This window comes from Erythrolamprus reginae, chromosome 13 (genome assembly GCF_031021105.1).
Source record: "Erythrolamprus reginae isolate rEryReg1 chromosome 13, rEryReg1.hap1, whole genome shotgun sequence".
Taxonomy (NCBI): Eukaryota; Metazoa; Chordata; class Lepidosauria; order Squamata; family Dipsadidae; genus Erythrolamprus; species Erythrolamprus reginae.
This window is the reverse complement of record NC_091962.1, coordinates 11,548,645-11,574,140: the sequence shown is the minus strand read 5'-3', so window position 1 is coordinate 11,574,140 and position 25,496 is coordinate 11,548,645. Positions and strand designations below refer to the sequence as shown.

Sequence of the window (25,496 nt, the reverse complement as noted above, 5' to 3'; positions counted from 1 at the left end):
ATTTATGTTCTAGCATATAGAAACATAGAAACATAGAAGTCTGACAGCAGAAAAAGACCTCATGTTCCATCTAGTCTGCCCTTATACTATTTTCTGTATTTTATCTTAGGATGGATCTATGTTTATCCCAGGCATGTTTAAATTCAGTTACTGTGGATTTATCTACCACATCTGCTGGAAGTTTGTTCCAAGGATCTACTACTCTTTCAGTGAAATAATATTTTCTCATGTTGCTTTTGATCTTTCCCCCAATTAACTTCAGATTGTGTCCCCTTGTTCTTGTGTTCACTTTCCTATTAAAAACACTTCCCTCCTGGACCTTATTTAACCCTTCAACATATTTAAATGTTTCGATCATGTCCCCCCTTTTCCTTCTGTCCTCCAGACTCTCCAGATGGAGTTCATGAAGTCTTTCCTGATACGTTTTATGCTTAAGACCTTCCACCATTCTTGTAGCCCATCTTTGGACCCGTTCAATTTTGTTAATATCTTTTTGTAGGTGAGGTCTCCAGAACTGAACACAGTATTCCAAATATCTAGGGATGTTTTTTCTTCTTCATTCCCTTAAGGTCTCTGCAACGTGATGATTGCTATGTCTAATTGCATTTTACCCTGCTCTTGTTTTTAAATGGTTTTATTTGCAAATGTTCAACTTGTGGCAAGAAAATTTGTAAAATTGGGGCAATGTCTCCCCTAGCAACAGAGATTTTGGGCTCAATTTGTGGCTATGAGTCGTGGGTTTAACTCACCAATGGGAACCTTGTCTGGAGCATCTGTAAGTCATCGTAGCCGTAAACTTGCGGCTGTAACAGAAACCGAGCGAGTTACAAAGAGGTTGAGAGAGGGAGAGAAATTAAGAATTTTCCAAAATGTTTCAAATGAGATTATTGTTGTTATTTTTGGATGCCCTAACTGGGAGTTCAAAGACACAAATGTAGGGTTTGGGTGGCTTTAATTTACACCCAGGTATTTATATATTGGCCCACATGCTGTTAGAAATGCATAGAAACATAGAAGATTGACGGCAGAAAAAGACCTCATGGTCCATCTATTCTGCCCTTATACTATTTCCTGTATTTTATCTTAGGATGGATCTATGTTCATCCCAGGCATTTTTAAATTCAGTTATTGTGGATTTACCAATCATGTCTGCTGGAAGTTTGTTCCAAGCATCTACGACTCTTTCAGTAAAATATTTTCTCACGTTGCTTCTGATCTTTCCCCCAACTGCCCTCACATTGTGCCCCCTTGTTTTGGTGTTCACTTTCCTATTAAAAACACTTCCCTCCTGAACCTTATTTAACCCTTTAACTTATTTAAATGTTTCGATCGTGTCCCCTCTTTCCCTTCTGTCCTCCAGACTATACAGACTGAGTTCATTAAGTCTTTCCTGATCAGTTTTATGCTGAAGACCTTCCACCGTTTTTGTAGCCCGTTTTTGGACCCATTCAATTTGATCCATGTCTTTTTGTAGGTGAGGTCTCCAGAACTGGACACAGGATTATTCCAAATGGGGTCTCACCAGCGCTCTATACAGCGGGATCACAATCTCCCTCTTCCTGCTTCTTATACCTCTAGCGATGCAGCCAAGCATCCTACTTGCTTTCCCTACTGCCTGACAGCACTGTTCACCCATTTTGAGACTGTCGGAAATCACTACCCCTAAATCCTTCTCTTCTGAAGTTTTTGCTAACACAGAACTGCCAATACAATATGTTGTGATTCAGTCTGAGGCTCCTCAGGGAACGGCTGGAAATCTGCCGGCTCCATGCTCAGAGGGGGAGGACGAGGAACAGGAGGAGGAGGAGGACCAGGCAGACGGGGAAGAGGAATGCCAGGACGAAGAGGAGGGAGAACAGCCTGAGACCTCCGGGGGGGAGCGCTCCCCAGCGAGTAGCCTGGAATCCTTAGATGAGAACGCACAAGCCATCATCGATATGAGGCAGAGAAGGGCCTCCCAATGAAGGGGACAATTAGCCAGGTATATCCATCCCTAATAGGCAACAGCTGGGTTTGGGTGTGGTTCTCCTCAGAAAGGTTGAAAAGGCAGGCCCGCCCTTCCTGTATTGTGGAGAGTTATCTTTTGGGAGTTCTGTGACCTTGCTTCGATCCTTGGCGTCTCTGATTCTGGCTTGTGGCCTCGAAGGCTGAAAACTTGGGGGAGGCGTGGGTTTTATTATCTACAGTGGTGTGTGTGCCAGCAAGAAGCCTGTTGTATTGTCCGGCCGTCGTGACTCTTCTGTGAAGCCTCATAGCATTCCAGTTTGTAAGAACAGTTTTTGTTCTCTGTGTTTGTTTTCAAAGATATAAAGTGACTTTGCTTTTTACCAGCGTGTCTGGCTGCTTTTTTCAGTTGGTGTTGAAGTCTGGGGGCACCCAGACAGAACACAATACTCAATACAATACAAAAAAAATGTGTAAATTCCACAGACAAATGCACAATTGAAAAACAGAAATAATTTCATTTCGCAGCCCCAAAGCGAGGGACGTGCCTGTGTGAAAATTTTTAGGGGGACATGCTGTCTGGTATGGCCAGAAGGTTAATTTTATTTAACTGCAGAATAACACCGCTGAACTCTTAAATAAAGTAACATCCTTGGTGTTATAGGTTGTTTACAGGTTAAGCAGCAGGAATCTGTAATCAGGCCAGGAACCTAGAGGAGAACCTCCTTCATTTTATTCAAGTGGGTGGGTGGGAATCAAGATATTTTAGGATAAAAGTTTACCCTGGACATGCACTCCTTCCTAAAATCCCGGGGGAAACAGCTTTACTTTAACTGGTGTCCTGTGTTAACGGCGAGAATATTATCTGACTTATACATGGGTTGAGGAACAAACTAGCTTTTCTCTTCCCAGTGACAAAGAGGATCCCACCCCCATTGCTTGCAAATACAGTGGTACCTCTACATACAAACTTAATTTGTTCCGTGACCAGGTTCTTAAGTAGAAAAGTTTGTAAGAAGAAGCAATTTTCCCATGGGAATCAATGTAAAAGCAAATAATGCGTCCGATTGGGGAAACCACAGGGAGGGAGGAGGCCCTGTTTCCTCCCAGGAGAGTCCTAGAGAGGCCCCACGGAGGCTTCTTCCCTGCCTTTTCCAGCCCTGTTTCCTCCCAGGAGATTCCTAGAGAGGCCCCACGGAGGCTTCTCCCCACCTTTTCTGGTTACAGTTTCGGAGGCTCAGAGTTTGGATTTGGAAATTTCTGGCGACGTTTCGACGAGGTCCCACTCGTCATCTTCGTCGAAACGTCGCCAGAAATTTCCAAATCCTACACGGGAAGAAACCCGAATATACCAAGACCGTCATACCTGTACCCGTGAAAATCTACGAAAACAAATATATATAAATATATATATATATTCTTGCTAGGGTGTCCGAGACAGTTGTTGTGAGTTCAGGCAGTATTTGAGGGGCTGCGTCAACCACATCCGGTACTGCTCGGGGTTGTTCTCCCACGCGCTGTCCCTCCTGCTCCGCTACTGGTTTAAGAGTGGAGCAGGATCTACTGGCGTGGGGTTGGGTGGTGTGGAGGACGGCCTGGCAGGGGCCCCGACTCACCGGGTAGGCGTGCAGCAGGCCAGGCGCCATGATGTACGGGTTCGGCAACAGTGGTGGCACACCGGGAGGCAGGTTGGGGGGAGCCTTTCCTGTAAGGAGGAGGAGATAGAGGAGGACAAAATGGATGATGATGATGATAATAATGATAGAAGAGGAGGAGGAGAAGGACAAGAAAGAGGAGGAGAAGAGAAAGAAGAGGGGAGAGGAGAAGAGCAGAAGGAATGGAAGAAAATTAAGAAGTAGGAGGAGGAGGAGCAGAGGAGGGGAAGAGAGAAAGGAGAAGAAGAGGAGGGGAGGTGGAGAAGGGGGAGAAGGAGAAGAGAAGGAGGAGAGGAAGAAAAGTAAGGAGGAGGAGAAGAAAGAGAAGTAAAAGCGAAGTAGAGGAGGAGGAGAGAAGGAGAAGAAAATGATGAAGAAGAGAGAAAGGAGAAGAACAGGAGGAGTAGAAGTGGAGAAGGGAAGAAGAAGAAGAAGAAGAAAGAGAAGGAGTTGAAGAAAAGAAAAAAGTAGGAGAAGAGGAGAAAGAGAAGGAAAAGAAGAAGAGGAGGAGGAGGAGGAAGAGAAGAAGAAGAAGAAGAAGAAGAAGAAGAAGAAGAAGAAGAAGAAGAAGAAGAAGAAAGATAAAGAGGAGATGGAAATTATGAAGATGGAGGAGAAGGAAAAAGAGGAGCAGAAAAGAGGATTAAAATTTGGTCCTGGGGAAGTGGAAAAGGTGAGAAAGAGACTCAAGACAGCCCCAAGGTGATTCAGTTTGGTTAAAAGGCAGAATACAGAGAAATTCCTCCCAGGCTTTACCGGTTCTCCTAGACTAGCCCCACAATCCCAGAATCCCATACAGCTCCTTTTGGACCTGCCCTCCTTCAAAGGCCTACACAGTCCCTCTTGCAATCCTCTCCCAACCCAATGGGTCATCACCAGGACAGACCAACGGACCAACCAACCCAACCCTTGAGGAAGCACCTGACGTCGTGGCTATGGAATTGCGTGTTGTGGCCGTCACGGTGGAGTTATTACTGAGGCTCAGGCCCAGGCTGCTGACGCTGCTGAGGCTTGAGGGGGCGCTGACCACCGGCGGTGCGGCCGAGACAGTACTGGAGGCGGTGGAGAAAGTGCTTGTAGAAGAGTGGAGCACGGCTTCGCTCTCTATGCTGGTGTGCTGCAGAGAGGGGAGGGGGGAAGGCGGTGGGAGAGAAAAGCCAACGATGAGAGACATGAGGAGGTCAGGATGGTGGGTGGGCGGTGTCCTGTGCACGGCCCAAAGACTCAAAAATCCCTTATTTCATGGTAAAATCAAACCCTTTATTGATAAAAACACACATAGCGACAAGCAGATTTTGAACGGCAAGGGAAAAGGGTGTTATAGAAACATAGAAGACTGACGGCAGAAAAAGACCTCATGGTCCATCTAGTCTGCCCTTATACTATTTCCTGTGTTTTATCTTAGGATGGATATGTGTTTATCCCAGGCAGGTTTAAATTCAGTTCCTGTGGATTTATCTATCACGTCTGCTGGAAGTTTGTTCCAAGGATCTACTACTCTTTCAGTCAAATAATATTTTCTCATGTTGCTTCTGATCTTTCCCCCAACTAACTTCAGATTGGGTCCCCTTGTTCTTGTGTTCACTTTCCTATTAAAAACCCTTCCCTCCTGAACCTTATTTAACCCTTTAACATATTTAAATGTTTCGATCATGTCCCCCCTTTTCCTTCTGTCCTCCAGACTATACAGGTTGAGTTCATTAAGTCTTTCCCGATAAGTTTTATGCTTAAGACCTTCCACCATTCTTGTAGTCCGTCTTTGGACCCGTTCAATTTTGTCAATATCTTTTTGTAGGTGAGGTCTCCAGAACTGAACACAGTATTCCAAATGTGGTCTCACCAGCGCTCTATATAAGGGGATCACAATCTCCCTCTTCCTGCTTGTTATACCTCTAGCTATGCAGCCAAGCATCCTACTTGCTTTTCCTTTTTTCTCTCCGGAGCTAATAATGTCCAGAAAGGCACCAAAATCAGCCTAGTCAGCATTCCTTAGATCAGTGTTTCCCAACCTTGGCAACTTGAAGGTATTTGGACTTCAATTTTCATTTCAATGTGTGCAGAAATGTTCAAACTTGTTTCCAAGTGAAAAAAGCTTTCAAAAAGACCAAATATAAGTACCTAAAATGAACAATTTGCGGTCCGGGTCAAATAGACCCAGGGACATAACATTAGGGTGTTTGGGTTTTTTGGAAAAAGTTTACCTACACTTGTACGGTCCGGGTCTTTTTGACCCGAAACAAAAATAATTCTTTTAGGTACTTGAATTTGGTCTTTTTGAAAACTTTTCTCACTGGGAAAACAAGTTTGAACATTTCTGAACATAATGATATCAAAATTGAACTGAAAAAAATTGATGCTGAAAAAATTAAAACAGTGGGGGGGGGGAGGCTTTTATGTGCAAAATAAACAAATATGCATCAATTTTTCCAGTTCAATTTTCATATCATCATGTTCAGAAATGTTCAAGCTACCAATCCCACACCAAGTTTAGTAAAATAGAATGCATTTTGCAAGCAAAACTATCTGTAAATTGAAAAATATTTCACAAAAAGGGGGGGGGGCACACATTCTATCAGCAAAATAATTTCAATTTTCATTTCAATGTGTGCAGAAATGTTCAAACTTGTTTCCAAGTGAAAAAAAGCTTTCAAAAAGACCAAATATAAGTACCTAAAATGATCAATTTGCGGTCCGGGTCAAATAGACCCGGGAACATAACATTAGGGAGTTTTTCTGAGCAGGGTTAAGCATATAAATCAGCGCACTGAAATCCCGAGCACAAATCCTCCAGCAGAGAATGGTCTTTTATTGAGGCAGAAATTGTGGTTTTGAAGCCTTGTTCAAGCACATCCCCCCATTCTACAACCTCTTCCATTGAATGGCGTTGAAGCCCCACACTCAATTTTCCAAAATACTTTGCCTTTATACTGCCTGGAAGTGACATCACGCCCCAAAGAAGCTATGGCTGTACATTAATACCTTTTACTATGCAACTCCTCTCGCCTTTTCAGCAACCTCCTATAGCGAGGGTCTATCCACTGACTTTCCACTCTCATGTCTTCCTCATCCTCTGACTAGGACCACTCGCCCATTGTCACATCAGGTTCACTCAGGTCACTTTCTCCCTCACTCTCATTCAATGCATCAGCTGGCAAACCCCCCCTCCCCCGGGGTCCAGGGTATCCAGAGGGGCCTGGCTCATCCTCCTCAGAATCTGACATGACCAGAGGTGGACAAGGAGCACTCATAACAGGTAGCACCTTGAGGAGGTTTGGAGGGCTTTCAGAAATGGGCACACAGCAACCAAAGAGGTCCTGGGTGCTGTCTGAACTGGTTAAGTTTCACGACTCAACTATTTATTTATTAGTTTGTTTGTTTGTTTATTTATTTATTTATTGGATCTGTATGCCGCCCCTCTCCGTAGACTAGGTAAGGCCGCTCTTGTGAACAGCCAGATAAGCAGGGATTAACACCAGAGAAACACCATCAAGCAGAAAACAATACTCACAGTCAAGGAGCCACAAAGGAGAAACCCACCCAGCCCCAACACCGGCAGGGCAAACTGCTGTATATAACCCAAGAGCAAACTGCATGTCCGTACTGATGACGTTAGCTAGCTGGGCCGTGAAGCGTCCGCAAGAGAAGCACCAAGCTCAATGAGTCTCAAGGACCCCAGAGTCATCGTCCCTCTTTTTTCTTATTGTCATTCCCCTCCATTCCACGAACCCTTCTCCTTTTCCAGCCCTGAGGACGTTACCAAGCTTATAGAATTTATACATGGTATGCTTGCATGTATGATTGGTTCTTTAAATTGGGGTTTTTTAGATTATTTTTAATATTAGATTTGTTCACATTGTCTTTTTTATTGTTGTTAGCCGCCACGAGTCTTCGGAGAGGGGCGGCATACAAATCTAATAAACAAACAAACAAACAAACAAACAAACAAACAAAACTACCCCGCTCACAGAGACCAAGGACCCCCACAGTTTGATCTTGAGCTACAAATATTCTTATTAGGTCAATCCACCTTTAACCAATTCTGATCTAGGTGGCTTCAAGGCCTGGGATTTGATTTGGTGGGCTTGCCCACTGCTGACCAGCTACAGGCTGAGCAAGGGAGGAATGGAGGGCAGAAATGCCCTGTAGGAGCCTCAAGGTGGTTCAAAAGTATTTATTTATTACCCCTCAGGTATTTTCTTCTTTGTCTGGATCCCTACTCACCAAGAGAGTAGAAGTGGACGTGCGACCAGAGGAAGTTGAGGAAGAGAGGCTGTTCTGTTGGGCAGGTAAGGTACTGTGGGAAGAAACAGCAAGACCGGTAAGTCAACATTTTAAGAATTAGCCTCCTTTCTTCCAGCTTCACCATCATCTCAGTCAACTCGGTTTTTCCCCTGACACAGTTTCTCTGGGGAAATCAAACTAAAACACCCTCTCCTCTTTTTTTTTTGGTTGCGGCTGCTGTGCTGCTGTGTATATGCCCCCACAGAGAAGGCTCTTTCCCTAGGTCCTGCCAGCCGACATTATTATTATTATTTATTAGATTTGTATGCCGCCCCTCTCCGTAGACCAAACATTGTTTGGTCGACGGGACCCTGAGGAGACCCACCGCTTCACAGTGCTTTACAGCCCTCTCTAAGCAGTTTACAGAGAGTCAGCATATTGCCAAACAAAATCTGGGTCCTCATTTTACCAACCTGGGAAGGACGGAAGGCTGAGTCAACCTTGAGCCTTCTGAGATTCGATCTGCCAAACTGTTGGCAGCCGGTGATCAGCAGAAGTAGCTTGCAGTGCTGCACTCATAACGAGTGCACCACTGAGGCTCATATCATGCTAAACCCTGGGACATTGCAGCCACCATCAACATTAATACCTTTCACTATGCGATCTGCTCTCAACTTTACTCTTTCCAAAGCGGGCTTTATAGCGGTTCTGGGGGAGTTTTTTGCCTCTGGTTTGGGCACCAATAGCTGGAGGATTTTGGGGCCAGAAGCCGCAAAGACACAAATTTAATTTAGTTTAAGAACATAAGACCATAAGAAGAGACATGCTGAATCAGGCCAAAGCCCATCGAGTCCAGCATTCTGTGTCACAAGGTGGCACACCAATTGCCCTATTTATTTATTCATTTATTCATTCATTCATTTATTTATTTATTTATTCATTCATTCATTCATTCATTGGATTTGTATGCCGCCCCTCTCCGCAGACTCGGGGCGGCTAACAATGATTAAAAAACAGCATATAACAATCCAATAATAAAACAACTAAAAACCCTTATTATAAAACCAAACATACACACAAACATACCATGCAAAACTTGTAATGGCCTAGGGGGAAGGATTATCGCAACTGCCCCATGCCTGGCGGCATAAGTGAGTCTTGAGTAGTTTACGAAAGGCAAGGAGGGTGGGGGCAATTCTAATCTCCAGGGGGAGTTGGTTCCAGAGGGCCAGGGCCGCCACAGAGAAGGCTCTTGCCCTGGGGCCCACCAAATGACATTGTTTAGTCGACAGGACCCGGAGAAGGCCAACTCTGTGGGAACTTAGCGGTCGCTGGGATTCGTACGCTAACAGGCGGTTCCAGTGGTAATCTGGTCCAATGCCATGGGGATCTTGAGCAGGAGGAGACAAAACTCTCCCTTTCCTTTGACCCCCAACAAATGGGACCCAAGGGAATTCCCCCTGCCTGCCTCAACCAACATAGAGGCGGCACATGGACATCCGTTTCAATAACCACTGATACACTTGGCATCCATGAATCTGTCTAATCCTGCCTTGAAGCTCTCTAGGCTGACAGCTGTCACGACCTCTTCTGGAAGGGAATCCCATCAACCAAGGACCCTCTGGGTGAAGAAATATTTCCCTTGATTTGTCCTCACTTTCTTACCTATGAACTTTAGGGAGGGCCCCCTCACCCCAGTATTTAATTTATGAAATGAATAGGGACCAAAGTAAGAGAGAGGCTCAAGGCATGGAAGGTGAAGGAGGGGGGCCCTTGCCGACAGCGCCCACCCCCAATCTCGCCGGTACCTGCTGTGTTGCGTGGCAGCTGTGTTCGAGAGCTCCTCCGCGTGATTCAGGCTGCTGAGCACCGAGGAATGCTGGGTGGCTGTGGTCAGCAGGGAGGCTGCCGACACGGCGTCGGTCAGAGGGGCTGCGATGCTGGGGGCCGAAGGGGAGTCGGGTTTTACAGCAGACACGGCAGAACCTGGCGGGGAGGGGGTGGAAGAGGCAGACGGCTTAAAGCAGCGAACAGAACAAAGCAAAGAGGAACATTTTGGGTTTTCCAAGGGCGGGGTGGGAAATTGTCTTGTGTGTTGATCAGTGTTCCCTCTAATTTTTTTGGGGGGGTGGGCGGAAAAGTATAGTGTCTGAGAGGCAGTCCCTTCGGGACTGGGCGGCACAGAAATAATAAACAAACAAACAAACAAATAAAAAACCCACCCTGTTTTGCCTCAGAGAATTTCAAAATAAAATACTGTACTGTGTGTCTATAACAGTGAGCTCATAATAGGGCAACTCTATCAATATCAAAATGCCACTTAAATAGTTGAGCTAGTTTCAAACTAGATTTTGATTTTCTTTCTCTCTTCCTTACTCCCATTCTTTTTCTTTTCCTTCCTCTCTTTTTTCTATCTGTTTCTCTCTCTTCCTCTCTCTCTCCTTCCCTCTCGGCTTCTGGGCAGGTTTGGAAAACTCTGAGTTGATGATGATTTTTAAGTGAACTATGGTGTTTGATGTGATTTTGTGGGTGATGGGCTCTTAATAGTGCCCATGGTTAGGCCAGCGTTCCTCAGCCTCTGAGGCTTTAAGATGTGAGGACTTCAACTCCCAGAATTCCTGTGCAAGTCCACGCTTCTTAAAAGGGCCGAGGTTGAGAAAACACCTAGGTAGATGATGCTTTCACAGACACCTGAGATCCAACATTGTTCAGTTGTGGGGTGTTTGACTGGGGCGCCGTGTTCTCTTTCTCGCCCATGCTTGCTACCCCATTGCTAATTATTATTATTATTATTATTATTATTATTATTATTATTATTATTATTATTATTAATTAGATTTGTATGCCACCCCTCTCCGTAGACTCGGGGCGGCTCACAACAGTGATAAAAACAATAGATCGTAACGAATCTAATAATTAAAATCTAAAATAACAGTTTTACATTAAAAAGTCTACAAAGAAAAAAACCCAATATATAAAATACACACAGTCATATCATGCACAAAACTACATAGGCAAGGAGGGGGATGTCTCAGTTCCCCCAAGCCTGACGACAGAGGTGGGTTTTAAGGAGTTTACAAAAGGCAAGGAGGGTGGGGGCAATCCTAATCTCTGGTGGGAGTTGATTCCAGAGGGTCAGAGCCACCACAGAGAAGGCTCTTCCCCTGGGTCCCGCCAGACGACATTGTTTAGTCGACGGAACCCGGAGAAGGCCAACTCTGTGGGACCTAACTGGTCGCTGGGATTCGTGCGACAGAAGGCGGTCTCACAGATATCCTGGTCCGGTGCCGTGATCCCCTTCTAGGTGTGTTATGGGGTGGCAAACGCTGCCCCACAAGTATCAGAATGGGCCAACTCTGGACACTTTCAAGAGGAGATTGGACTGCCACTTGGCCGGGGTGCTGTAGGATTCCTGCTCAGGCAGGGGGGTTGGACTTGATGACCTGCATGGTCCCTTTCAACTCTTAACAATAAACAATTCCCAGATTCCGTGCCCAACTGTGATCGGTCCTAGTTAGCAGGACAGGGGACCACCAAAATCCTGGAAGGAATTCTCATGGGCAGCAAGGAAATAGAGGGAGGGGATCTTGGCCTGAGCCTCACACAGTCTGCTCACGACGCTGGACTCGGCACTGGCATTTCTGGTGTGCCTAAGTGACAAATTCAGGCCAGGTTGGGAAGGGTGGGGGGGGTGATGGTACCATGTCGCCCGCCCACCCCTCACATGTCCAAGCAAAGGGGGTTACCTTCAGTCGCCTGGGTGGTTTGCAACTGCGTCGGTGGCACCGAGCTGAAGCCATTCTAGAGAAAAGGACAAGAAATATATATATACATATGTGCGTATAACATATTCTTGCTTATATATATGTGTGTGTGTGTTTGTGTGTCACATGTTTTTGCTGAATCTGAAAATTCAAATTCAAAGGATAGATCTATTCCAGCCTTGTTTGTCCTCATCAGCTAGCCATGCCCTTACTGGGATTTGAACTTGTAAGGCAGAGAATTAACCTCTAGGCTGTGTGTGTGTGTGTATGTGTGTGTGTGTGTGTATATACTGCTCAGAAAAATAAAGGGAAAACTCAAAAAGACACATCCTAGATTTGAATGAATGAAATATTCTCTTTGAATACTTTGTTCTGTACAAAGTTGAATGCGCACAACAGCAGGTGAATTTGACTGTCAATCAATGTTGCTTCCTAAGTGGACAGTTGGATTTCACAGACGTTTGATTGACTTGGAGTTATATTGTGTTGTTTAAGTGTTCCCTTTATTTTTTTGAGCAGTATACATGTATACTGTTGTTAGCCGCCCCGAGTCTACGGAGAGGGGCGGCATACAAATCTAATAAATAAATAAAATAAATGTATGTATGTAAGTATCTGTATGTATCTGTATCTATATCTATATATCTATACAGTGATCCCCCGTTTATTGCGTCCCCAACCATTGCGAACAGGGTACTTCGCTATTTTTCAACCCGGAAGTCAAAAATACCATCTACGCATGCGTGCCGGGCACGCATGCGTAGATGGCAGCGGCTTCCCTGGGTCTTCCCCCTCTTGCTGGCGTCAGCGAGGAGTTTCCCCACCGCCCACGCAAACTCCTCGCTGCCGCTCGCCCGCCCTTCGCCTGCCCACGCCGTTCGCTCCCCCCTCTTGCTGTCGGGAGGGCGAGAAGCCCTCCCCAGCACCCGCTCGCCCGCCCTTCGCCCTGGCGGAGAAATTCCAGCCCCCACCTGGTCCCGCCCGATCCTCCTCCCTGAGGCAGCTCGCCCTCCCATGGCCGCTTCCTCCACCCTCTATTGCAAGCCTCTCTCCTCCCATATTCTGCCCCCCTCCCAGCTTCCAAGCCGCATTCGCCTTCCTCCGCCACCACCAGCATCCAGCTCCCGGCCAAGCAGCCAGGAAAGCCGAGCCGGGCGTGGCGGGGAACATCGGCGCGGGAGGCAGGAGACGGCCGCCGTCACCCGCCATACGCGGCTCGGCTTCCCTGGCTGCTGCTCCGGTCGCCCGATCGTCTCCTGCCTCCCGTGCCGATGTTCCCTGCCAAGCCTGGCTCGGATTCCCTGGCTGCTTGGCCGGGGGGGGGGGGGCTCGGCCGAAAGGAGCTGGAGACGCAGAGCTGAACACACCCCTTCATCCCCAAAGGCCGGCCTTTTTGTCTGGGAGGGAAGATGACGTGCCGGTGGCACAGGGGCGAGGGGCGGGAGGCAAATCGCTGCGTCTCCAGCCACTTTTGGCCGAGCCCCCCCCTCCGGCCAAGCAGCCAGGGAAGCCGAACTGGGCTTGGCGGGGAACATCGGCACGGGAGGCAGCTTCTGCCGGACATGGGCAATGGGCGGGACAGAGAAGCGGGGAGAATCAGGAGGCTCCTTTGGCAGCTGGGGGCTGCCTGGCTTTGTTGTTTTGGCTGCAGCGGGTGCCAGGCAGCCTCCAGCCGCCAAAGGAACCTCCTGATTCTTCCCGCTTCTCTGTCCCGCCCATTGCCCGTGTCCGGCAGAAGCTGCTGCCTTATTGCTCTTTGCCGGCGGGATGCAAAGTGCTGGGGTGGGAGGGTGTCCTGACAGCCCCCCCACCCATATGCTTCGCCTCCCGCCGGGCAAGAGCGCTCGGGTGGCAACTTCTTCTAGATACGGGCGATGTCCACGCTCTCTCTCGGCGCTTTCGAGCCGAGTCCGTGAGCGAGTTCGCTCCCGGACTCGGCTCGAAGGCGGCGAGAGACAGCGCCAAGGAACGGGCCTGTCCACGCTCTCTCTCGGCGCTTTCGAGCCGAGTCCGTGAGCGAGTTCGCTCCCGGACTCGGCTCGAAGGCGGCGAGAGACAGCGGCAAGGAACGGGCCTGTCCACGCTCTCTCTCGGCGCTTTCGAGCCGAGTCCGTGAGCGAGTTCGCTCCCGGACTCGGCTCGAAGGCGGCGAGAGACAGCGGCAAGGAACGGGCCTGTCCACGCTCTCTCTCGGCGCTTTCTAGCCGAGTCCGTGAGCGAGTTCGCTCCCGGACTCGGCTCGAAGGCGGCGAGAGACAGCGGCAAGGAACGGGCCTGTCCACGCTCTCTCTCGGCGCTTTCTAGCCGAGTCCGTGAGCGAGTTCGCTCCCGGACTCGGCTCGAAGGCGGCGAGAGACAGCGGCAAGGAACGGGCCTGTCCACGCTCTCTCTCGGCGCTTTCGAGCCGAGTCCGTGAGCGAGTTCGCTCCCGGACTCGGCTCGAAAGCGCCGAGAGACAGCGCCCCCCGGACCCCCAACCCGGGTTTGGGGGGCTGCTAGGAAGCCCTCCATGCCGGCGGCAAACAGCCGCGCCGCCCCCCAATCTTTGGCTCCTCGCTAGCGCTGTGGGAGTAAAAACACCATCTGCACATGCGCAGACGGTGTTTTTACTTCCGCATCGCTACTTCGCGAAAACCCGCTCATTGCGGGGGCTCCTGGAACGGAACCCTCGCAACGAGCGGGGGATCACTGTATATCTATATATGTAGGTCTTGGCATAGATATACCTATATCTATACACACTTAACATGTCCCCCAAAATAAGACATCCCCTGATAATGACCAATCGGGCTTTTGAGTGCATGTGAATACGGCCAAGTGCTTATTTCAGGGTTCAAAAAAAAAAATAAGACAGGTTCTTATTTTGGGGGAAACGTCACACACACACATACATTTTTCATCCCACCTTTAATATTTTACAGGTAACTTAAGGCGGAGAATATTATCTAATACTCTTTTTCTTCCTATTTTCCCCACAACGACCTTGCAACCTGGGCCGAAAGAAAGAGGAACCTGGTTGGAAGGCTTTCATGACTAAAGCAGGACTAGAACTCCCCGTCTCCTGGTGATTGGTCCAAAGTCACCCAGCCGGCTTTCATGCCTAAGGCGGAATTAGAACTCCCCGTCTCCTGGTGATTGGTCCAAAGTCACCCAATTGACTTTCGTGCCTAAGACGGGACTAGAACTCCCAGTCTCCTAGCGATTGGCCCAAACTCATTCAACTGTCTTTCATGCCTAAAGCGGGACTAGAATTCTCCATCTCCTGGTGATTGGTCCAAATTCACTCATGCGCCTTTCATACCTAAATCACAACTAGAATTCTCCATCTCCTGGTTTCTAGACCATCCCCTTAACCACTATGCCACCTGCCTTGCTCTGGAATTCTCCCTCTTAAGGACAAGCTTTTGCAGTTCTGACGCCGTGCCCGAGAGCTCCAGCCTACCTTGGCCTGGCTTAAGTCTTTTTGGGGCGAGGACGAAATGGAGTTGGGGTACCGCCGGGTCTGAGTGGATCTCTGCTCGTACAGTGGTCCCTGAGCACTGTTCTGGGAGGTATACGTTGCTGTAGGCATGGTGCCACTCGGGAAGGCCGAATCCTGGCTCTTGTTGGAGGAAATGGTGGGCAGAGACTCGCTAGGAAGGGAGAACGAGAGAAGAGACGCAAGGTGAGTGGATGAGATCAGGGTGGATCCCAGAAGGGAAGAGAACCAGACCTGGCTAGATCACTAACCAAGGAAGATAAGAGGACTTGGAGCAATCAACTCTATTGGGCTGTTGGTGAATTTCACATACGCCGAAGCAGATACTTCTATTTCATTTTTTAAAAAATTGTTTTATTTTTATTTTTCTTTCTTTTGGATTCTGTTTTTGGGAGGGGAGGAGTTCTGTCTTTTGTACTTTAATCTCATTTCAAATAAAAATGCATTAAAGACAAAAAAAGCATTGGCTCTATTTCATTGTTAAAAAATTGTTTTCAAGTTTATTTTTATTTCTTTTGGATTCTTTCTTTTTTTGGGGGGGGAGGAGTTCTGTCTTTTGTACTTCAATCTCATTTCAAATAAAAATAAAAATGCATTAAAGACAAAAAAAGCATTGGTTCTATTTCATTTTTTAAAAATTATTTTCAAGTTTATTTTATTTTTTTTTCTTTTGGATTCTTTCTTTTTTGGGGGGGGGAGGAGTTCTGTCTTTTGTACTTCAATCTCATTTCAAATAAAAATAAAAATGCATTAAAGACCAAAAAAGCATTGGTTCTATTTCATTTTTTAAAAAATTGTTTTATTTTTATTTTTCTTTCTTTTGGATTCTTTCTTTTTGGAGGGGGAGGAATTCTGTCTTTTGTACTTCAATCTCATTTCAAATAAAAATAAAAATGCATTAAAGACAAAAAAAGCATTGGTTCTATTTCATTTTTAAAAAAATTATTTTCAAGTTTATTTTATTTTTTTTTCTTTTGGATTCTTTCTTTTTGGGGGGGGAGGAATTCTGTCTTTTGTACTTCAATCTCATTTCAAATAAAAATAAAAATGCATTAAAGACAAAAAAAAGCGTTAGGATTATACGTAAACAATTATATATTTTTTTTAAAAAGGAAAAAAAACGGAGGGGCCCATCTGCACCTGGACCCCGATCCTACCTAACCGATACCTACAGCGCCGCCGAGCCCCTCGCTGTGTGAGCGGTTTGGGGGTTTCACCTGGCCGTGCTCGTGTAGAGGCTGTTGGGAGGCTGGCTGGCCGCGGTGCTCGTAGCCGGGGGTGCTTCGTACTCAGAGAGGACGGGCTCCGAACCAAATTGCAAGGCCCCGAATTGCAAGTTGAGTCCCGAAATGTCTGCCGAACCGGGCATCTCCACCGCCAGAACTGGAATCTGAAGGACGAGACGGGTTGGGTTGGAGGCGGAAGGCTTGGGGGGGGGGGGAGTTTCAGAGTTTGGCGGATTGCCGAAACCCCGCCCACCCGCTGGCAAGTTGTGTAGGGGGGGGGTTGGTTTCCGCGCACCCCGTTTGGGCCTTTTTGGGCCATTTTTGAGGCTTTTCGAGCTGGTTTTTTTCAGCCTATTTTGAGGCTTTCTTTGGGCTTTTTTTTCAGCCTGTTTTAGGTTTTTTGTCAGGCTGTTTTTTCCCAAAAAAATTGGCCTGGAAAATGCCTTGGAATCAGCCTGAAAAAAGCCTCAAAAACAGGCAGAAAAAAGGCTGGAAAAGGCCCCAAAACAGGGTGCGTGGAGGAGGAAAAATGTTTTTGTTGTTTATTTATTTATTTATTTATTGGACTTATATGCCACCCCTCTCCATGGACTCAAAGACAGCTTACATTTCAATAAAATACAAAATATAAAACACTTCTAATTAACAGAAATAATTAATTTAAAATATTTTTTAAAAGCTAAACATTTAAAAGACTGGCCAGAGGCTGGAGTCTATTGACCCCAAGGCCTGGCGGCATAAATACTTTTTCAAATTCTTACGAAAGGCGAGGAGAGTGGGGGCAGTACAAATTTCCGGGGGGGGGGGGAGGGAATTCCAAAAGTAACCTGGTCCCATGCCCTGTGGGGCTTTATAGGTCATAACCAACACTCGCCACAGCTGGAAGATGATGGTCTAAAGTCAGCTGTGGATCAAGGAGGACGCCCGAGTTGTTTACCTCTTCAAAATGTAGGTGCGCCAATATGTTATCTTAATAAAAACAACAGAATCTAAACTTTCTAAACACTGCAGGATTTGGCACCACCCAAGAATCCCAGCGACCGGTTAGGTCCCACAGAGTTGGCCTTCTCCGGGTCCCATCAACTAAGCAATGTCGTTTGGTGGGACCAAGGAGAAGGGCCTTCTCTGGGGCCGCCCCGACCCTCTGGAACCAGCTCCCCCTGGATATCAGAGTTGCCCCCACCCTCCTTGCCTTTCGCAAGCTCCTTAAAACCCACCTGTCGTCAGGCATGGGGGAACTGAGACTTTCCCTTCCCCCTAGCTTATAGAATTTATGCAAGGTATGCTTATATGTATGAGTGGTTCTTTAAATTTGGGTTTTTTAGATTTTAAATATTAGATTTGTTTTCATTGTCTTTTCATTGTTGTTAGCCGCCCCGAGTCTTCAGAGAGGGGCGGCATACAAATCAAATCAAATCAAATCAAATCAAATCAAATAAATAAATAAATAAGAACAAGGCTTGTTCAGCATCACGGGCGGCTGTCCAGCTGTGTCGCTGCAACAGCGCATTTGCCCCTGAATGCTGACGTTTGCTGTGGCATGCGCTGTCCCCCCTTGAAGGCTACGTCCAAGCCCAAAAGGGTCTACTGGCATGCGGCCGAATCATGGCCGGATGGATCCAAACCACACTGGCCGGTAGAACATTCCTAAATCAAGAGGTTGTTTTTTTTTTTTAACTTTTGCAAAGACCAGAACTCTGTTGGTTTCACTTTAGAAGTGATTAGATTTACCTGAGCTCTTTTCCGCAGGGTTTCGGGGCCAGCGTCACCCCTGCACCCCACAACGGATCCAGTCTGAAAGGGGTCCCTGCCCACAACACCCCTTCTTTCTGCTCGCGCTCTCTCACCTTCGATGTCAAGGAGGCTTTCTTCTTCTGTTGTTTTAATTTTTGCTGGGCCGGTTGAGGGCTGGAGGAATCCGGGGACGTCTGGGAGGCCGGGTTGGTTTTGGTGGCGAGGGGGGAGGAGGGAGGCGGTGGAGCTGAAACGGAGGAGGAGGAGGAGGAGGCCGTGGCCACTGGCTGCTTCTCCTGGAGGAACACTTCCATCATGGCGGAGGTGGGGGCAAAGGCCTGCCGTTTGGTGAAGGGGCTGTGCACAGCCGGTTCCGAGGGGTTCTTTAGATCTGCGGGGCATCCGGGGGGGGGGGAGAAGAGAGAGAGAGAGGAGAAAGAAAGAGAGGAGAAGAGAGAAAAGAGAGGAGAGGAGAGAGAAAGAGAGAAGAGAGAAAGAAAGAGGAGAGAGGAGAGAAAGAGAGAAGAAAGAGAGGAGAGAGAAAGAGAAGAGAGGAGGGAAAGAGAGAAAGAGAGGAGAGAGAAAGAAAGAGGAGAGAGAGGAGAGAGAGAGAAGAAAGAGAGGAGAAAGAAAGGAGAGAGAGAGGAGAGAGAGAGGAGAGAGAAAAGAAAGGAGAGAGAAGAGAGAGAAAGAGAGAAGAGGAGGGAAAGAGAGAAGAGAGAGGTGTGAGAGAAGACAGAGAGAGAGAGAAAAAAAATTGGCACAGGTAAGGCAAAAAAACTGAATAGATTCCTTGAGCAAAACATCTGGATATTTTGCAAGGCAACTAATTCGACTTCGAGGCTACATTGCTAGAAACCTGAAAACGCAAATCTCTTTTTACAGCCCGAGAAACTAGGGAGGGTTCCTTCCTTTGCCTTTTACTCTGTCTGTCAGGTGGCTGAGGGCTCAGCAGTCTCTTATCTAATTGTTCCCTAGGCAGCCTCACTTCCTCATCTCCCTGGCCAATTCATCCCACAGAGGAGTTCCTTCTATTTTACGGTAAGGTTAAACGGCTCGTGAGGCTGAAAGGACAATTCTCCCGCCTGTCTTTTTATACAGTCTGAGAATCTAGGGAGGGTTCCTAGCGCATTGGGGTTTGCGTGCGGGTGTGTGTGTGTGTTTTGCTCTACCTGTTACGTAGCTGAGGGCTCAGCTGTCTCTTACCCGAAGGTTCCCTAGGCAGCATTTTTTCACGCCATTTCCCAAGGCCATTCACTGCACGGATGAGCTAATTCTACTTTATTGTAAGGTTACTTTCCCAAGAGTTTGCAAGTACGAAAGTACAAAATTCTTCTGCCGCACGAATCCCAGCGACCGGTTAGGTCCCACAGAGTTGGCCTTCTCCGGGTCCTGTCGACTAAACAATGTCGTTTGGCGGGACCCAGGGGAAGAGCCTTCTCTGTGGCGGCCCCGACCCTCTGGAACCAACTCCTCCCCAGAGATCAGAATTGCCCCCACCCTCCTCGCCTTTCGTAAGCTCCTTAAAACCCACCTTTGTTGTCAAGCATGGGGGAATTGAGATATTCCCTCCCCCCTAGGTCTATACAATTTATGCATGGTATGATTGTGTGTATGTTTGGTTTTTTAAATAAGGGTTTTTAAAAATTATTTTAAATATTAGATTTCTTACATGTTGTTTCATTATTGTTGTTAGCCGCCCCGAGTCTACGGAGAGGGGCGGCATACAAATCTAATAAGTAAGTAAGTAAGTAAGTAAGTAAGTAAGTAAGTAAGTAAGTAAGTAAGTAAGTAAGTAAATAAATAAATAAATAAAATTCCCACCCTCTCCTTTCCATCATGAGAACCTAAGGAGGGTCCCTCCTGATCCGATTTCTCCTCCCATTACATGCAGCTCTGGGCTACCCCCACTTGTCTAACTGTTCTCTAAAGCTACACTGGCAAGTCTGAAAATGCAAAGCTCTCATCACCTCTTTTGCAGCCTAAGAAGAAATAATAATAATAATAATAATAATAATAATAATAATAATAATTATTATTATTATTATTATTATTATTTATTAGATTTGCATGCCGCCCCTCTCCGAAGACTCGGGGTGGCTCACAACAGCAATAAAAACAGTGTAACAATTGGACAAATCTAATAATAAAAAATATATAAAACCCCCAACAATTAAAGACCATACAGCACATACACACCAAACGTGAAATATAATAAGCCTGAGGGAGATGTCTTAGTTCCCCCATGCCTGGCGATATAGGTGGGTCTTGAGTAATTTGCGAAAGACAAGGAGGGTGGGGGCCGTTCTAATCTCCGGGGTGAGTTGATTCCAGAGGGCCGGGGCCGCCACAGAGAAGGCTCTTCCCCTGGGGCCCGCCAAACGACCTGGTTTGGTCAACGGGACCCAGAGAAGGCCAACTCTGTGGGACCTTATCGGCTGCTGGGATTTGTGCGGTAGAAGGCGGTTCCGGAGGTATTCTGGTCCAATGCCATGTAGGACTTTAAAGGTCATTACCAACACTTTGAATTGTGACCGGAAACCGATCGGCAGCCAGTGCAGGCCACGGAGTGTTGTGGAAATGTGGGTGAATCTAGGAAACCCCACGATAAGCTCTCGCGGCCGCATTCTGCATGATCTGAAGTTTCTGAACACTTTTCAAAGTAGGCAGGGTCCCTCCTGAGCCTCTTTCTCCATCCGTTGTGCAGCCGGGGACTCAGTGGTCTCTTGTCCTGTTCCCTAGGCAGTATTCTGTGCACGGCCCACCGACCCAAAACCCACTATTTCATGGCAAAATCCCATTCTTTATCAATAGAAGCAACACACAGTGAAAAGCAGATTGAATGGCAAGGAAAAGGGAGCAATTTCTCTCTCCAAAGTGAAACCTCAACAAAGTCGCCAATTCCGCCTAATGGCATATTCCTTAGATAACAAAAGTCCATTTATCATTCAAGAGAAAAAATCCAGCTCACCGAAATCTTGGACAAACCATCCAGCTGAGAATGTCTTTTAGCGAGGCAGGAATCATAAAGCCTTTTTCAAGCACACACACCCTTGTCCCTCGGGTACCTCTTCCATTGAATGGCGTTGAAACCCCGCACCCAATTAACCAAAATCCTTTGCTTTTATCGCAACATAGAAACATAGAAGTCTGACGGCAGAAAAAGACCTCATGGTCCATCTAGTCTGCCCTTATACTATTTCCTGTATTTTATCTTAGGATGGATATATGTTTTATCCCAGGCATGTTTAAATTCAGTTACTGTGGATTTATCTACCACATCTGCTGGAAATTTGTTCCAAGGATCTATTCCTCTTTCAGTCAAATAATATTTTCTCACGTTGCTTCTGATCTTTCCCCCAACTAACTTCAGATTGTGTCCCCTTGTTCTTGCGTTCACTTTCCTATTCAAAACACTTCCCTCCTGGACCTTATTTAACCCTTTAACATATTTAAATGTTTCGATCATGTCCACCCTTTTCATCACACCCCAAAGAGGTAAGGCTATAAGCTAATAATACCTACTGCAACTCCTCTCGCCTCCTCAGCAGTCTCCTATATCGAGGGTCTATGCACTGGTTTTCCACTCTCATGTCTTCCTCATCCTCTGACTACGACCACTCCCCCATTACATTGTCATATCAGCCCCTACTAGTGGTTCCTCGGGTTCAACCAGGTCACTTTCTCCCTCTCGCTCTCTGCATCGGCTGGCCCAGGGTATCCAGAGGGGCCTGGCTCATCCTCCTCAGAATACTGACGTGACTATGTAGCTGCCATAGCATAATGTTAGGATAGGATTTGATATCTGTACTTCTGACATAAATGCCTTATACTCTTTTATTCCATTAGCCAGGACAGGACCGCACGTAGGTCAAACAAGTGAGTCTGCATTTCTGGTAAAATCTGCTTAGGAAGTGACTGGCCATAAAACGATTCATTGGCTCTCCTCGAATAACAAGAATGTGTCAACAGGAAAAGAACTGTGTGATCAAAAGACGCAATTTACATCCCCTGGGGTAAACAGGACGAAGGCTGTGATAAAAGACCTTGCTTTGGGGTAAACAGGAGATAGCTGTATTAACAACCAAGGGGCCCAGGAAATTGGCCATGAGAGACATTTGTTCAGTAGAAACTAGTTACGTGCCATATGGAGATAGGAGGGACTCGGAAGTTGTGTCATATCTTAGAGTTGCGTTATTGGATGTTTGTATGTCACTTGACATGTACGTATAATCATTCCCAATTTGCATATGCCCCCCAATAAAAGGACGTGCACAGCTCAATACTGTGTCATTTCACCCGGAGAGAAATGTGTCCACGTTTTCTTTCTAGGATTCGCGTTCGTGAGTGACCCCCCCATGGCTGGGGTTGCTCTAAGTCCCTCTGAAGACATCGTTCCCCTCAGGGACTTTGCAGCACCCTCATGACTAGAGCTGGACAAGGAGCACTGACAACAGGCAGTGTCTCCTCCTCGCCTCCTAAGGCCCCTTTCCACATCTCATTACAGCTCCTTCTCTTGCGCCCCCAGCTGGAACATACTTACCATACTGCACAAGGGAGGAGGACTGGCTGGTGCTGCCGATATCCCACGAGGAGGCCGCGTTGCTGCTTCCGGATGGCTGGGGGTGTTGGGCTGCTAGCTGGGCCAGGGCCTGGGCGGTCTTGAATTGCTCCAGGAACTGAGAGCCGGTCGTGGTGGTGGTGGTGGTACTGCTGCTGCTCTTCCCTTCCCCCACCTCGCTGAAGCCCTTTCCAAGCACGCCGGCCTGAAGCGGAGAAAAAGACAGACAAGGTTGCCTGGCGGGGCCTAGGGGAAGAGCCTTCTCTGTGGCGGCCCCAGCCTAAGGAACGAGCTCCCCCCCACCCCAGAGATCCGTACTGCCCCCACTTCCGCAAAGTTTTAAAGATACATCTCTGGCCGGCCAGGCCTTGCACCACTGAAAATGTTAATACCTTGCCCCGCCCATTGAATGAATGTCTGATGCGTGATCTGTTTGGCGGGTTTTTAACTATGAGGATTTGTCATTGTAATTTTATATAGATTTGTATCATGTTTATATTACTTGTTGTAAGCCGCCCTGAGTCTCAGGAGAAGGGAAGTATAGAAATTGAATGAATGAATGAATGAATGAATGAATGAATTAATTAATTAATTAATTTAAAAATAAATTAATAAATAGAAGCATAGAAGATTGATGGTAGAAAAAGGCCTCATGGTCCCTCTAGTCTGCCCTTATACGATTTCCTGTATTTTATCTTAGAATGGATCTATGTTTATCCCAGGCATGTTTGAATTCAGTTACTGTGGATTTAGCAACCACGCCTGCTGGAAGTTTGTTCCAAGCATCTACTACTCTTTCAGTCAAATCATATTTTCTCACATTACTTCTAATCTTTCTCCCAGCTAACCTCAGATTGTGCCCCCTTGTTCTTGTGTTCACTTTTCCATTAAAAACACTTCTCTCCTGAACCTTATTGAACCCTTTAACATATTTAAATGTTTCGATCATGTCCCTCCTTTCCCTTCTGTCCTCCAGACTATATAGATTGAGCTCATTAAGTCTTTACTGATAGGTTTTATGCTTTTTTGTAGCCCATCTTTGGACCCATTCAATTTTATTAATATCTTTTTGTAGGTGAGGTCTCCAGAACTGGACACAGTATTATTTCAAATGGGGTCTCACCAGCACTCTATACAGCGGGATCACATAAATAAACCCTCAAGCCAGCGCTGCCAGAAGAGATTTCCGCAGTTGTGGGGCCATTATGATGTCATGCAGTCCTGCTCGCTTTCCACCGAAGTGGTACCTATTTATCTGCTCACATCTGCATGCTTTCAAATTGCTAGGTTGAACGGAACCAAGTCAAGGATGGGAGCTCAGCCCATCATATGGAGCTTGGGTCTTGAACCTGGGCTGCCGGCTTTCCGGCTGACAAGCCCAGCTGTATTTTTAAAATACGTACTTATTTATTTAGAACACATACATTGCCGCCTATTCATACACTCAAGGTAGTTTACAAGGATATAAGAGGAATAATAATAATAATAAAAGAAAAATAATATAATAACCCCCCCAGCATCAACGCACATTCATACTAGCCATTTATGGGGGAATTGAGATACTCTTTCCCCCTAGGCCTTTACAATTTTATGCATGGTATGTCTGTATGTATGTTTGGTTTTACAATAAGGGTTTTTTAACTGTTTTAATATTGGATTGTCATATGCTGTTTACTACTGTTGTTAGCCGCCCTGAGTCTACGGAGAGGGGCGGCATACAAATCCAATAAAATCAAAAAATCAAATCAAATTTATACTAATGTAATTATATCTGCACCCACCCACCCCTGAGCCAGCTCTAACTCGGGTCAAACTGACTAAATGCAAAAAAACGGGCACCGGAGAATAACATCTCTCAACTCAAAAGACACCCTTCTCCCTTCTTTCCAGGAAATCGAATTAAAAACACCCAGACAAATCCTCTTGAGCTTCAGAGGTTGGGAATCCTTCCTTAAACTAGGGAGAAAGGTTTCGAAGTTCTGCAGGATTTCTGATTTTTTAAAAATTGGTTTTATTGGGAAGGCTGGTTCAGGAAGGCGACAAGGGACACGGGGTTAAGTTTCCTTACCATGCCGTGGTGGGAGAAATTGTTGGCTGAGCCCGACTGAGAGACGGTGCTTTGCTTCGAATTGCTGAATACCAGGGGCTGGTTGAGAGCCGGCGCTTGGGTGGAGTCCAGGTTCGCCGACTCGTTTTCCAGCGAGGAAGGTGTCTTTCCTAAGAGCACTGCAAGGTCAATTCTAGAAGGGAAAACACCAGGGGTCACTCCTTGAGATGGCTTTTTTTGTTGTTTAATTTTTAAAATCGGCCTACCTACATCTATCTATCTATCTATCTATCTATCTATCTATCTATCTATCTATCTATCTATCTCTATTTATATCTATTTCTTATCGATCTCTATATCTATCTATCTCTATTGACCTCTCTCTCTATATATATATATCTACCTACCCACCTCTATTGATCTCTACTTATAGATATATCTTATTGATTTCTATATCTATCTATCCATCCATCCATCTAACTCTATTGACCTCTATATCTATCTGTCTGTATGTCTATCTATCCATATCTATCTTTGATATCTCTATCTATCTATCTATCTATCTATCTATCTATCTATCTATCTATCTATCTATCTCTATTTATATCTATCTATTTCTTATCAATCTCTATATCGATCCATCCATCTCTTATCTATCTCTATATCTATCTATCTCTATTGACCTCTATCTATCTATCTATCTATCTATCTATCTATCTATCTATCTATCTATCAATCTATCTATCTATCTATCTATCTATCTCTATCAATATCTATCTCTCAATTGATGTCTGTCTGTCTGTCTGTCTGTCTGTCTGTCTGTCTGTCTGTCTGTCTAGCTATATGTGAGCCACCCGGAGTCTTCA

The 25,496-nt window shown here is 46.3% G+C and overlaps 1 protein-coding gene across 9 annotated transcripts in view; it reads right to left on the bottom strand.

Annotated features, from left to right (window-relative positions):
• The window catches only part of UBAP2L (ubiquitin associated protein 2 like), a 59,560-nt gene that overhangs the window by 7,146 nt on the left and 26,918 nt on the right, over window positions 1-25,496 (bottom strand). For all 9 annotated transcript variants that reach the window (XM_070766288.1, XM_070766291.1, XM_070766295.1 and 6 more), the window contains 11 exons: window positions 24,652-24,823; window positions 22,566-22,788; window positions 18,136-18,413; window positions 16,280-16,452; window positions 15,027-15,216; window positions 11,567-11,621; window positions 9,629-9,806; window positions 7,821-7,893; window positions 4,521-4,716; window positions 3,561-3,649; window positions 750-803 (listed from right to left, as the gene is read on the bottom strand). In XM_070766288.1, coding sequence (XP_070622389.1) covers window positions 750-803; window positions 3,561-3,649; window positions 4,521-4,716; window positions 7,821-7,893; window positions 9,629-9,806; window positions 11,567-11,621; window positions 15,027-15,216; window positions 16,280-16,452; window positions 18,136-18,413; window positions 22,566-22,788; window positions 24,652-24,823 — 1,681 coding nt within the window. The remainder of the gene's footprint in view (window positions 1-749; window positions 804-3,560; window positions 3,650-4,520; window positions 4,717-7,820; window positions 7,894-9,628; window positions 9,807-11,566; window positions 11,622-15,026; window positions 15,217-16,279; window positions 16,453-18,135; window positions 18,414-22,565; window positions 22,789-24,651; window positions 24,824-25,496) is intronic.